Genomic DNA, 14071 nt, shown 5'->3' with positions numbered 1-14071 from the left:
AAAGTCAATTTTTTTCTGGTCTGAACATACCATATTTGTGTTTTAAAAACTTGTGTTTTGTGTTACATTTCAGTGAATGATGTGACAAGGCGTTGGGGCAGCTGTAGGGATTCATATAGGAGGGAGAGACAGCTGCGGAGCCGGAGTGGTGCGGATGGAACCACCAAGAGGAAATACCTCTACTTTGACAGGCTGAATTTCCTAGCTCCGGTGATGGATCTGAGACCGTAAGTGAATTTTATTTTTCTGTTTTAGTTTTATATTGGTGATTGAATTTATTTAATTTATATGATTTAATTTCTAAATATAGCACTGAGTCAAACCTGACAGAGAGGGAGACGGGTACCGAATCAGAGGTGCAAATTGATCCAGTGGGTGATGATGATGAACAGGCTGGTCCTTCCTCATCACTTTCCAGAAGCACCCAATCAGCACCACCACCACCACTACCACCACCGGAATCAGAAAGCCAGGCTGCACATCCCGATGAACAGGCCATCAGTAGCAGCCCCACCATGCCTCTGGCTGCCTCTCCCCAGGCTTCTGGCATCCCACGGCGAGCCCGGCGAAGAAGAGAAGGAGCAGGGTCTGTCACAAGGACTCAGGTGGACAGAGGTGTTTTGGATTACTTGTCATCAGTGACTCGTGATGATGGGGAGGAGGCATATGGACGCAGTCTGGCACAGTATCTCAGGGCTATTCCCCGTGAGTTCCGGTTGCGTCGAAGAGGGGCTATACAAATAGTCCTAGATGCCAGTACCCCACCCAATAATCCCAGGCCTGTTTTTGCTTTTTTAGAAAGGTGGCAGCTTACAAATGATAATCCAATAGAGTCACATGTAAGCCATCAAGTGCAAGGTGAATCAGCCTCTCATCCTCCACAAGCTCCTCCTCCTACTCAAGCACGGATGCCTACACCTCCGCCACAGCTAGCACCACTCACAAATGTGCCTCATCAAGGCCAATATATGGGCCATAGTGCACATGCCCAATATGGCCACTTGAACATACCCAATGTTGTTGGCTGGCCACAACATGGGGATGGGCGACATGGCCATATTGGGGGATACAGTCAGATTGGTCAGCCCTACACTCAGGACAACCCTCAACATTTACAAAATTTACAATACCAAAACCCACAACTGGATCCTGGAAGGTTCCAACAGAATCCAGGTCTGTCTGCCACCACACATGCTGACACTGAGGTTGGCCAGCAACCTAGGCAAGCAACCCAATCTGGACCACCGCCTTCTCCACCCCCGACCTACCATCATTTGTAGTTTTGATTTTGTGACACAGTGAGTGCCTTCTATTTTTTTAATAAAAAATTTTATGTTTGGTTTTATATTTGGACATTCATATGTGAGGATAACATTATACCATATGTTTGAAATATGGTTTTCTAATTTTCATACAAAACAAAAAATAAAAAGTTCCATGTTTAAGCACAATGACTCCTTGTTAATGGTAGGACATGTTACGTAATTTGTTTGCTAAATATAACAGGAAAACAATAGCAAAATAACGTACCCAAAATCGGGAAATGAAGAGAGTTTATGCTAGGAAAATCTAACAACACTACATAGATAATGCATCCTCTTGACAGGGAGTAGCACCCTGAGGTGACACTAAATAAGTTGTTAACTCATCACGTACTTTAAGTCATCAAGGGGACGATGGGGAGGGAGGGTCCTAGGGCAGGGAATTAACTATGCTGATTCTAGGAACACCAACATATCATTGATTAGACATACAATAACGTAATGATAAGCCGCTCCTCTCAAGAAATAGGTTTGTGCATTCTGGTGTCCGGAAACGTGACCTCAGGGTGCCCAATATCACCAAAAAAAAAAAAAAACAAGGCCCATCCAAGAATATGGCAAATAATTGTCAGGATGGCTACGCAGACATGATTCTAGATGGGGGAAATGTCCTTTTAGTTAGCCTTTGCCTCAAAAGTGGATGGACCAACATTCTTGCTCCTCCTTCGTGGATCCACAATCACAGGGTATGCCTCTCAAAAATGTCGGAAGAAAACACAATTGAAAAGCACACGCTCAGTGGTGGTTCAATGCCAGTCTATCTGTCATGTTTGTCACAAAGCACAACTAACACAAAACAAGCAACAAATGTTGGGTAAAGTTGGTAGCCTCACAATAAATAGGTGTCTGGTTGCTGTTTTTAATTTATTACAGGCCTAAAAACCGTTATTTGTCCATTTTGCTAGCCGCCGACAAAATATCGCCAGACGGATGTCAAACGGATTTCGAACGGACGCTCACATGCGAGGAAATCGCATCCTCGCATTACAATCGGATTACAGACGGATCAGTGTTTAGGAAACATTTGTGCGATTCTCGTCCGTATAAAACGGACCGATTTTTTAGACGTTGTGTGTGACGCCGGCCTTAAGAGGAGACTTTGTGCAGCAGGCCTTCATGGTAAAATAGCTGCTAGGAAACCACTGCTAAGGACAGGCAACAAGCAGAAGAGACTTGTTTGGGCTAAATAACACAAGGAATGGACATTAGACCAGTGGAAATCTGTGCTTTGGTCTGATGAGTCCAAATTTGAGATCTTTGGTTCCAACCACCGTGTCTTTGTGCGACGCAGAAAAGGTGAACGGATGGACTCTACATGCCTGGTTCCCACCGTGAAGCATGGAGGAGGAGGTGTGATGGTGTGGGGGGGGCTTTGCTGGTGACACTGTTGGGGATTTATTCAAAACTGAAGGCATACTGAACCAGCATGGCTACCACAGCATCTTGCAGCGGCATGCTATTCCATCCGGTTTGCGTTTAGTTGGACCATCATTTATTTTTCAACAGGACGATGACCAAGAAGGAGAGTGATGGGGGCTACACCAGATGACCTGGCCTCCACACTCACCAGACCTGAACCCAATCCAGATGGTTTGGGGTGAGCTGGACCACAGAGTGAAGGCAAAAGGGCCAACAAGTGCTAAGCATCTCTGGGAACTCCTTCAAGATTGTTGGAAGACCATTCCCGGTGACTACCTCTTGAAGCTCATCAAGAGAATGCCAAGAGTGTGCAAAGCAGTCATCAAAGCAAAAGGTGGCTACTTTGAAGAACCTAGAATATAAGACATATTTTCAGTTGTTTCACACTTTTTTTTTGTTAAGTATATAATTCCACATGTGTTAATTCATAGTTTTGATGCCTTCAGTGTGAATTTACAATTTTCATAGTCATGAAAATACAGAAAAATCTTTCAATGAGAAGATGTGTCCAAACTTTTGGTCTGTACTATATGTATTCATACGCACCTGAACTTCACCAATTTTCTCGTTACACCCACAAACTTAAATGTTCTTTATTTGGATTTTATGTCATACCAACAAAACGTAGCAAGTATTAATGATGTGTAAAGGAAATTATACAGGGTTTTACTATCTTAAAGGGACACTGTCACCTGAATTTGGAGGGAACAATCTTCAGCCATGGAGGCGGGGTTTTTGGGTGTTTGATTCACCCTTTGCTTACCCGCTGGCTGCATGCTGGCTGCAATATTGGAATGAAGTTCATTCTCTGTCCTCCATAGTACATGCCTGCACAAGGTAATCTTGCCTTGTGCAGGCGTGTACTATGGAGGACAGAGAATGAACTTCAATCCAATATTGCAGCCAGCATGCAGCCAGTGGGTAAGGAAAGGGTGAATCAAACACCCAAAAACCCCGCCTCCATGGCTGAAGATTGTTCCCTCCAAATTCAGGTGACAGTGTCCCTTTAAAAATATAAATCTGAACATTGTTCCGTGCATTTATATTCAGCACCTGAGTCAGGACTCTGTAGGACCACCTTTCTCTGCAGTTACTGCTGCAGTCTACTGAGATCTGTCTCTTCAGCATTGCACATCTTGAGGTGACATTTTGCCCCTTCTCCTTTGCACACTCGCTCTCGCTCAGTGACATTGGATGGAGACGTCTGTCATGAGCAATTTTCACGTCTTGTCACAGATTCTCTTGGATTTGGGTCTGGACGGTGACTGGGCCGTTCATACACAGGAATATGCTCTGATCTAAACCCTCCATTGTAGTCATGGCAGGTTGTTTAGGGTTTTTCCTGCTTCAAGGGCTCAAGTCTTCTGCAGCCTCTAACAGGTTTCCTCCAGGATTGCCCTGTCTTTAGCTCTATGCATCTTCCCATCACCTCTGACCAGCTTCACTGCTCCTGCTGAAGAAAATCCTCCCCATAGCGTGATGGTGCCACCACCATGTGTGACGGTGGGAATGGTGTTTTCATCGTGATGTGCAGTGATAGTTTTCTGTTACACACAGTGTTTTGCATTTAACTCAAAACGTTCTCCTTTGATCTCATCTGACCAGAGCATCTTTTCCACATGCTCACTGTGTCATCTACATGGCTTTTTGGAAACTACAAACAAGACATCTTATGGCTTTAAAAATGCCTTTCTTCTTGCCACTCTTCCATAAAGGACTGATTTGTGGAGTACACGACTATTAGTTGTCCTGTGGACAGATTCTCACCCGAGCTGTGGATCTCTGCAGCTCCTCCAGAATGACCATGGGTCTCTTGTCTGCTTCTTTAATTAGTGCTCTCCTTGCTTGGGATGTCAGGTTAGGTGGACGGCCATGTCTTGGTAGGTTTGCAGTTGTGCCATACTCCTTCCATCTTTGGATGATCGATTGATGCTCTGTAAGATGTTCAGAGCTCGGGCAATTTTTTATAACATAACCCACCTTTACTCTTCTTTACAACTTTATCCCTGACCTGTCTGGTGGGCTCCTTGGTTTTCATGATGCTGTTTTATCCCTAATGTTCTCACACAAACCTCTGAGGCCTTCACAGAGCAGCTGACAAACCATTAAATCTGTTATAGCCAGTATGTCCGACATAGAAGAGAACTATGACTAAAATTAAAACTCCAAAATGTTATTTAGGTAGCATATAAAATATACAGTAAAATTATTTACAACAAGGATACCTCATTAAGGGACAAAGCTCTCCTGTGTAGCTTAATTTAACTTGTAGGACAGAAAACATATGTAAAACACCACTGGAATTATTTTATAATATAATGCCAGTGCAACAGATTACTTTTCCTGGGTAATTACCATTGTCCTCAATTTGCGCACCCTGTAATGTCCTTCTCTAGTAAATCAATTTCCCTCTAATAATATTCAGAATAATGGATCTGTGTAAGGAGTTTTATCTGGACAAGGATAGTTCGCTCTGAGGTTACTGCAGCAGGTCAGGTCAGGTCTGGTCTGTCCCGATGCGCATTTCACCTCTCTAGCTTCTTCCTGGGGATATCTTAGATGGAGATTGTGATAAACCCGCACCTTGCCACCCAGCCTGATGACATCATTATGTCACACGGATCACGTAATGTGGTCCCTCCGCTTTCACAAATGTGTTCCGCACCCCCTGGGGGCATGTAAGGTCAGCCAACGCAGTCACTGACGTGGCACCACACTTGCTCACAACCCTGACAGGCTGAGAGGCCCCTTTCACTAAGACCAGCGAAACAGTGCGCTGCCAGCCCAGTAGGACTGCCACCAGTTCCTCGTTAGATATAAGCCCGGTCTGTTAACAAGATTATATCTGTCCAGAAACCAGCCCCAGTAGCATGGAAAGTTAAACCAAGAAACGGACATGTGAATTTGTGGATTGACATAAAAGAGCAGCCCAAGGTTAAATTATATATTTAATCGCCGTAAGGGCACACTAGACGACACACAATGGTTACACATATACAATGGTCAGATATAAAAATACAGATCGTAGTAGGACAAAACATATAAGCAGAATATATGGGTCAGTTACCAGTAGATGAAAGGCCTGGCTTTCGAGGGAGGGGCTGACACATGGGAGGCTTGTGGCCCCTCTGTTACTTGACTTTTCCCCACACAAATATGTCAATGCGACCTCCCCAGAGAAAAAAGCAATAGGCCATGCTTTACACAAGCATTTAACCCCTTTGGGTCACTCCCCTCCTGCCCTCTGAGCTGAACCTAAATACCCTCCCCTTTCATCTAGCAACTAAAAACTTCACAACATAAGAAGTGTCATAACTCCTTAACGTAAGGTCCTAGAGAGACAGTTTTTGGAACCATCGAATCTGGCAGGGAGTCTGTTATGTGTTAAGAACAAACACAGCTTTGCTATCTTGTTTCTACTAGCCGTTCTATGTATCTCCATACCCCTGGGTGCTAGAACGGGTCGAGACCCAGGTGGGTACTTACCATGTTCTGGGGATCTCGGAAAAAATACACAATGTATGGCTAGAACCTATATTATCTCCATAACTCCTTATGGAAGTATGTTTGTGGAATGTTCTAGAACGTGTATGCAGCTTCAGCAGGACTCTATATGCAAGCATGCCATTGTCCTGTTCTGAGCTGAGAATGTAGGCTTCCTGCTGAGCCCAGTTTCCTGTCAGTGCTGACCAAAAGGGGTTTTATAATCCCATGCCAAATAAGATGCAAATGATTGACATGAAATTATATCTTCAATAGTCTTCTTCTTTAGAGGGAGCTAGGGGGCAGCTCATTCCAGTGTTCCCCCGCATCCACAACCTCCCCTCGTCAGAATAACCAGTCGGCGTTACCGTGCTCACGGCCCTTCTTGTGTCGAATGGCTAAGTGGAGCACAAGACTACAGGTTAGCAACTTTCCATTCGTTCGTGATATGGCATGTAAGCAGCTGAGGGGGATGTGGTCTATTTTCATGGTGAATTGTCGTCTGTACAAGTATGGCTGCAGAATACAGAAGATGCAGGGCCCCTCGAGACCCGTGGAAGCACTGTTGTTGGCGCGAAACGGCCGTCGTCAATCCCTGCTCACCTCTTTTTTGTTTCTACTCCCCCGTGCCATGAAAATGCTGTTGTTTTAATGGTCTCAAATAAAGGACTTGGACCACACAAGATCGGTGAGTGCTGCCGCAGTTTATATTTTTTGTTATGGATTCTCCACTTGTCTTCATGCGAGCACCTCCGCTCTGAAGACGGGCTTTCCTATCACACCACGGATGGATTGTGTTTGGCACTGTTGTATGGCTGTGCAGCTCTGCTTTTTTTCTTTTTTTGAGGAAAATTATATATAGTACAGACCAAAAGTTTGGACACGCATTTTTCTGTATTCTTATGACTATGAAAATTGTACATTCACACTAAAGGCATCAAAACTTTGAATTAACATGTGGAATTATATACTTAAAGGGACACTGTCACCTGAATTTGGAGGGAACAATCTTCAGCCATGGAGGCGGGGTTTTTGATTCACCCTTTCCTTACCCGCTGGCTGCATGCTGGCTGCAATATAGGATTGAAGTTCATTCTCTGTCCTCCATAGTACACGCCTGCGCGAGGTAAGATTGCCTTGTGCAGGCGTGTACTATGGAGGACAGAGAATGAACTTCAATCCAATATTGCAGCCAGCATGCAGCCAGCGGGTAAGGAAAGGGTGAATCAAAAACCCCAAAACCCCGCCTCCATGGCTGAAGATTGTTCCCTCCAAATTCAGGTGACAGTGTCCCTTTAACAAAAAAGTGTGAAACAACTGAAATTATGTCTTATATTCTAGGTTGTTCAAAGTAGCCACCTTTTGCTTTGATGATGCTTTGCACATGGAGCGCCCCTGTGGGCAGTGGGGTACTCGGTACCGGGTCCTTCGGTTCTCAAGGGGGATGTCACGGTGGCTGACCCGGTCCGTGGCCCTCGGGAGGTCTGTTGTGAAAAGGGGAAAGGTCTTTAAAAGGGATATGTTCGTGACGCCACCTGTGGTATACGGTCAGGGTGACCAACGCTGCTTAGGGGTCCGCTGGGGTGATGTTATGGCAGCTAGATGGTATACCTTCCCACCGGTGAAGTATGTCCCCAGGGCTTCCCAGTGTATAGATGGTGGATGATGTGAAGCGCAGTGAATAACGAGGACACAAGGTTGCAGTCTCTTTACCTTTTACTGAAGGCCTCAGCATCCACAGTCCAGAGCACAGATCACAGGGCTGGCAGAGTCCGGCCGGTCTGAAGGCAAATCCAGAGTCCCCCTATCCAGGTGGAAATCAGTAGCCTTCCTCTAGCGCAGTGTTCCCCAAGTCCGGTCCTCAAGAGCCACCAACAGGTCATGTTTTCAGGATTTCCTTAGTATTTCCCCGATGATAATTGCTTCACCTGCACAGGCAATAATTCCATCACTTGGGCAATACTAAGGAAATCCTGAAAACATGACCTGTTGGTGGCTCTTGAGGACCGGAGTGGGGGAACACTGCTCTAGTGCCTGGGTGTTGTAGTACCTTATTGCTGAGCTTCTCATACGGTCCTCACAACTGTTGTAGATGTTCTAGATGTTATGTCTCTCTCTGTCCCCTAGATGGATAGGACAAACCCATATGAATGGTGGCTTGAGGCTTTTTACAGGGACTCTAGCACGCCCCGGCACCTGAGAGTTGCCACTGTGCTTCCTGGGTATGGGGCGGATCAGTAACTTGCAATTAGCTGTCCTGCCGATCTCTGGAGCAAGGCATAGAGACTGTTGCTCCCTCGGTGTTCCGGCTACCGGATCCTGCGCCTCAGAAGGAGGCAGCCTGTGCAGGGCAGAACTCCTTCTGGTTTCCTTTTGCTAAGACTTCTTCACCCTCTCTACAATACAGTCCTCTATTCGTGTCCTTTCTTAGGAACTGCCGCACGTGGGGCAGGCGCAGCTCCGTGAACTTCTGTCTAGGCCTCTGACAGGATCCCACCCCTGTCAGGGACCAACTACCTGAGCAGAGCTCAGATAGCATCTGCCTAACTTCCTATCCAGGCCACCAATTTTACCTAATTGTGAAGAGTTCCCTAATAGGAGCATAGCTCCCCCTGGTGGACTGGAGTATGAAATGTGTTGTATGTTGGTGTTACCTGGTAAAGAGATCTCCTTTATTGCCTCCAAACGTAACATCACTCCCCCTTAGAGGGGAATGATATTACTGCAATGACCAGGACCCTGGGGCGCTGACCACCGCCATCCTCCCTCCTGCTGGACCTACAGTGCCTCTAGGGACGCTGCTCCCTGTCCGTGCCGTTCCGGACCTCAGTACTTCCTAGTTCACTTGGATACTTTGTGTGAGGTTTGAGAAAGACCCATAGGGTCGAAACGTTACCTCAGAATTCTATTGACCACTGTGGTGTTACTCAATAAATACTTCACAATTCTGATGCAATCTGAAAATACTGTCTGAGTGCGGTTGTTTGTCCAAATCTATGCACACACTCTTGGCATTATCTTGATGAGCTTCAAGAGGTAGTCACTGGGAATGGTTATCACTTCACAGGTGTGCCCTGTCGGGTTTAATAAGTGGGATTTCTGTTATGAAAGGCAATTCAGTACTACAATGGACATAGCGGTCAGAGCACATACAGTGATCTGACAATAACCCAAAATCATAGAACGAGCTCTGAGACGTGGGAACTCTGCAGACCGCAATCCCTAATCCTCTCCAAACAACACTAGAGGCAGCCGTGGATTGCGCCTAACTCTGCCTATGCAACTCGGCACAGCCTGAGAAACTAACTAGCCTGAAGATAGAAAATAAGCCTACCTTGCCTCAGAGAAATACCCCAAAGGAAAAGGCAGCCCCCCACATATAATGACTGTGAGTTAAGATGAAAAGACAAACGTAGAGATGAAATAGATTCAGCAAAGTGAGGCCCGACTTTCTTAACAGATCGAGGATAGAAAAGGTAACTTTGCGGTCTACACAAAACCCTAAAGAACACCACGCAAAGGGGGCAAAAAGACCCTCCGTACCGAACTAACGGCACGGAGGTACACCCTTTGCGTCCCAGAGCTTCCAGCAACAAATTAGACAAGCTGGACAGAAAAAATAGCAAACAAATAGCAAAGAAGAACTTAGCTATGCAGAGCAGCAGGCCACAGGAATGATCCAGGGAAAAGCAAGTCCAACACTGGAACATTGACAGGAAGCCAGGATCAAAGCATTAGGTGGAGTTAAGTAGAGAAGCACCTAACGACCTCACCACATCACCTGAGGTAGGAAACTCAGAAGCCGCAGTACCACTTCCCTCCACCAACAGAAGCTCACAGAGAGAATCAGCCGAAGTACCACTTGTGACCACAGGAGGGAGCTCTGCCACAGAATTCACAACAGTACCCCCCCCTTGAGGTGGGGTCACCGAACCCTCACCAGAGCCCCCAGGCCGACCAGGATGAGCCACATGAAAGGCACGAACAAGATCGGAAGCATGGACATCAGAGGCAAAAACCCAGGAATTATCTTCCTGAGCATAACCCTTCCATTTAACCAGATACTGGAGTTTCCGTCTAGAAACACGAGAATCCAAAATCTTCTCCACAATATACTCCAATTCCCCCTCCACCAAAACCGGGGCAGGAGGATCAACAGATGGAACCATAGGTGCCACGTATCTCCGCAACAATGACCTATGGAATACGTTATGTATGGAAAAAGAATCTGGAAGGGTCAGACGAAAAGACACAGGATTAAGAACCTCAGAAATCCTATACGGACCAATGAAACGAGGTTTAAACTTAGGAGAGGAAACCTTCATAGGAATATGACGAGAAGACAACCAAACCAGATCCCCAACACGAAGTCGGGGACCCATACGGCATCTGCGATTAGCGAAACGTTGAGCCTTCTCCTGGGACAAGGTCAAATTGTCCACCACATGAGTCCAAATCTGCTGCAACCTGTCCACCACAGTATCCACACCAGGACAGTCCGAAGACTCAACCTGTCCTGAAGAGAAACGAGGATGGAACCCAGAATTGCAGAAAAATGGCGAAACCAAGGTAGCCGAGCTGGCCCGATTATTAAGGACAATCAAAAAGGACACCCAGTCATCCTGATCGGCAGAAACAAAGCATCTCAGATATGTTTCCAAGGTCTGATTGGTTCGTTCGGTCTGGCCATTAGTCTGAGGATGGAAAGCCGAGGAAAAAGACAAGTCAATGCCCATCCTACCACAAAAGGCTCGCCAAAACCTTGAAACAAACTGGGAACCTCTGTCAGAAACGATATTCTCTGGAATGTCATGTAAACGAACCACATGCTGGAAGAACAATGGCACCAAATCAGAGGAGGAAGGCAATTTAGACAAGGGTACCAGATGGACCATCTTAGAAAAGCGATCACAGACCACCCAAATGACTGACATCTTTTGAGAAACGGGAAGATCAGAAATAAAATCCATAGAGATATGTGTCCAAGGCCTCTTCGGGACCGGCAAGGGCAAAAGCAACCCACTGGCACGAGAACAGCAGGGCTTAGCCCGAGCACAAATCCCACAGGACTGCACAAAAACACGCACATCCCGCGACAGAGATGGCCACCAAAAGGATCTAGCCACCAACTCTCTGGTACCAAAGATTCCAGGATGACCAGCCAACACCGAACAATGAACCTCAGAGATAACTTTATTGGTCCACCTATCAGGGACAAACAGTCTCTCCGCTGGACAACGATCAGGTTTATTAGCCTGAAATTTTTGCAGCACCCGCCGCAAATCAGGGGAGATGGCAGACACAATTACTCCTTCCTTGAGGATACCCGCCGGCTCAGACAAACCCGGAGAGTCGGGCACAAAACTCCTAGACAGAGCATCCGCCTTCACATTTTTAGAGCCCGGAAGGTACGAAATCACAAAGTCAAAACGGGCAAAAAACAGCGACCAACGAGCCTGTCTAGGATTCAACCGCTTAGCAGACGCAAGATAAGTCAAGTTCTTATGATCAGTCAATACCACCACGCGATGCTTAGGTCCTTCAAGCCAATGACGCCACTCCTCGAATGCCCACTTCATGGCCAGCAACTCTCGGTTGCCCACATCATAATTTCGCTCAGCAGGCGAAAACTTCCTGGAAAAAAAAGCGCATGGTTTCATCACTGAGCAATCAGAACCTCTCTGCGACAAAACAGCCCCTGCTCCAATCTCAGAAGCATCAACCTCGACCTGGAACGGAAGAGAAACATCTGGTTGACACAACACAGGGGCAGAAGAAAAACGACGCTTCAACTCTTGAAAAGCTTCCACAGCAGCAGAAGACCAATTGACCAAATCAGCACCCTTCTTGGTCAAATCGGTCAATGGTTTGGCAATACTAGAAAAATTGCAGATGAAGCGACGATAAAAATTAGCAAAGCCCAGGAACTTTTGCAGACTTTTCAGAGATGTCGGCTGAGTCCAATCATGGATGGCTTGGACCTTAACAGGATCCATCTCGATAGTAGAAGGGGAAAAGATGAACCCCAAAAATGAAACCTTCTGCACACCAAAGAGACACTTTGATCCCTTCACAAACAAAGAATTAGCACGCAGGACCTGAAAAACTGTTCTGACCTGCTTCACATGAGACTCCCAATCATCCGAGAAGATCAAAATGTCATCCAAGTACACAATCAGGAATTTATCCAGGTTCTCTCGGAAGATGTCATGCATAAAGGACTGAAACACTGATGGAGCATTGGCAAGTCCGAATGGCATTACTAGATACTCAAAATGACCCTCGGGCGTATTAAATGCAGTTTTCCATTCATCTCCTCGCCTGATTCGCACCAGATTATACGCACCACGAAGATCTATCTTGGTGAACCAACTAGCCCCCTTAATCCGAGCAAACAAATCAGATAACAATGGCAAGGGGTACTGAAATTTAACCGTGATCTTATTTAGAAGGCGGTAATCTATACAAGGTCTCAGCGAACCATCCTTCTTGGCTACAAAAAAAAACCCTGCTCCTAATGGTGACGATGACGGGCGAATATGCCCCTTCTCCAGGGATTCCTTCACATAACTGCGCATAGCGGCGTGCTCAGGCACGGATAAATTAAACAGTCGACCTTTTGGGAATTTACTACCAGGAATCAAATTGATAGCACAATCACAATCCCTATGCGGAGGTAGAGCATCGGACTTGGGCTCATCAAATACATCCCGGTAATCAGACAAGAACTCTGGAACCTCAGAAGGGGTGGATGACGAAATTGACAGAAATTGAACATCACCATGTACCCCCTGACAACCCCAGCTGGACACCGACATGGATTTCCAATCTAATACTGGATTATGGGCTTGTAGCCATGGCAACCCCAACACGACCACATCATGCAGATTATGCAACACCAGAAAGCGAATAACCTCCTGATGTGCAGGAGCCATGCACATGGTCAGCTGGGTCCAGTATTGAGGCTTATTCTTGGCCAAAGGCGTGGCATCAATTCCTCTCAATGGAATAGGACACTGCAAGGGCTCTAAGAGAAACCCACAACGCTTAGCATACTCCAAGTCCATCAAATTCAGGGCAGCGCCTGAATCCACAAATGCCGTGACAGAATACGATGACAAAGAGCAGATCAAGGTAACGGACAGAAGAAATTTTGACTGTACCGTACCAATGGTGGCAGACCTAGCGAACCGCTTAGTGCGCTTAGGACAATCAGAGATAGCATGAGTGGAATCACCACAGTAGAAACACAGCCCATTCAGACGTCTGTGTTCTTGCCGTTTAACTCTGGTCAAAGTCCTATCGCACTGCATAGGCTCAGGTTTAAGCTCAGGTAATACCGCCAAATGGTGCACAGATTTACGCTCACGCAAGCGTCGACCGATCCGAATGGCCAAAGACATAGACTCATTCAAACCAGCAGGCATAGGAAATCCCACCATGACATCCTTAAGGGCTTCAGAGAGACCCTTTCTGAACATAGGTGCCAGCGCAGATTCATTCCATTGAGTGAGCATGGACCACTTTCTAAATTTCTGACAATATACCTCTATCTCATCCTGACCCTGACAAAGAGCCAGCAAATTTTTCTCTGCCTGATCCACTGAATTAGGTTCATCGTACAGCAATCCGAGCGCCAGGAAAACGCATCGATATTACTCAATGCAGGATCTCCTGGCGCAAGAGAAAATGCCCAGTCCTGAGGGTCGCCGCGCAAAAAAGAAATAACAATCAAAACCTGTTGAACTGGATCACCAGAGGAGCGAGGTTTCAAGGCCAGAAATAATTTACAATTATTTTTGAAACTCAGAAACTTAGTTCTATCTCCAAAAAAAACAAATCAGGAA

The 14071-nt window shown here is 46.2% G+C and overlaps 1 protein-coding gene across 1 annotated transcript; it reads left to right on the top strand.

Moving 5' to 3' along the window:
• Positions 1 to 79: 79 nt before the first annotated feature.
• LOC138667113 (uncharacterized) lies at positions 80 to 1443 on the top strand. Its single transcript, XM_069755420.1, has 2 exons — positions 80 to 227; positions 311 to 1443. Exons 1-2 carry the CDS (start codon positions 214 to 216, stop codon positions 1278 to 1280), a joined length of 984 nt encoding a protein of 327 aa, XP_069611521.1. The 5' UTR covers positions 80 to 213; the 3' UTR covers positions 1281 to 1443.
• Positions 1444 to 14071: the final 12628 nt, after the last annotated feature.

This window comes from Ranitomeya imitator, chromosome 2 (genome assembly GCF_032444005.1).
Source record: "Ranitomeya imitator isolate aRanImi1 chromosome 2, aRanImi1.pri, whole genome shotgun sequence".
Lineage (NCBI taxonomy): Eukaryota > Metazoa > Chordata > Amphibia > Anura > Dendrobatidae > Ranitomeya > Ranitomeya imitator.
The sequence above is the reverse complement of the archived record's forward strand: the minus strand, read 5'-3'. Positions and strand labels throughout refer to the sequence as shown.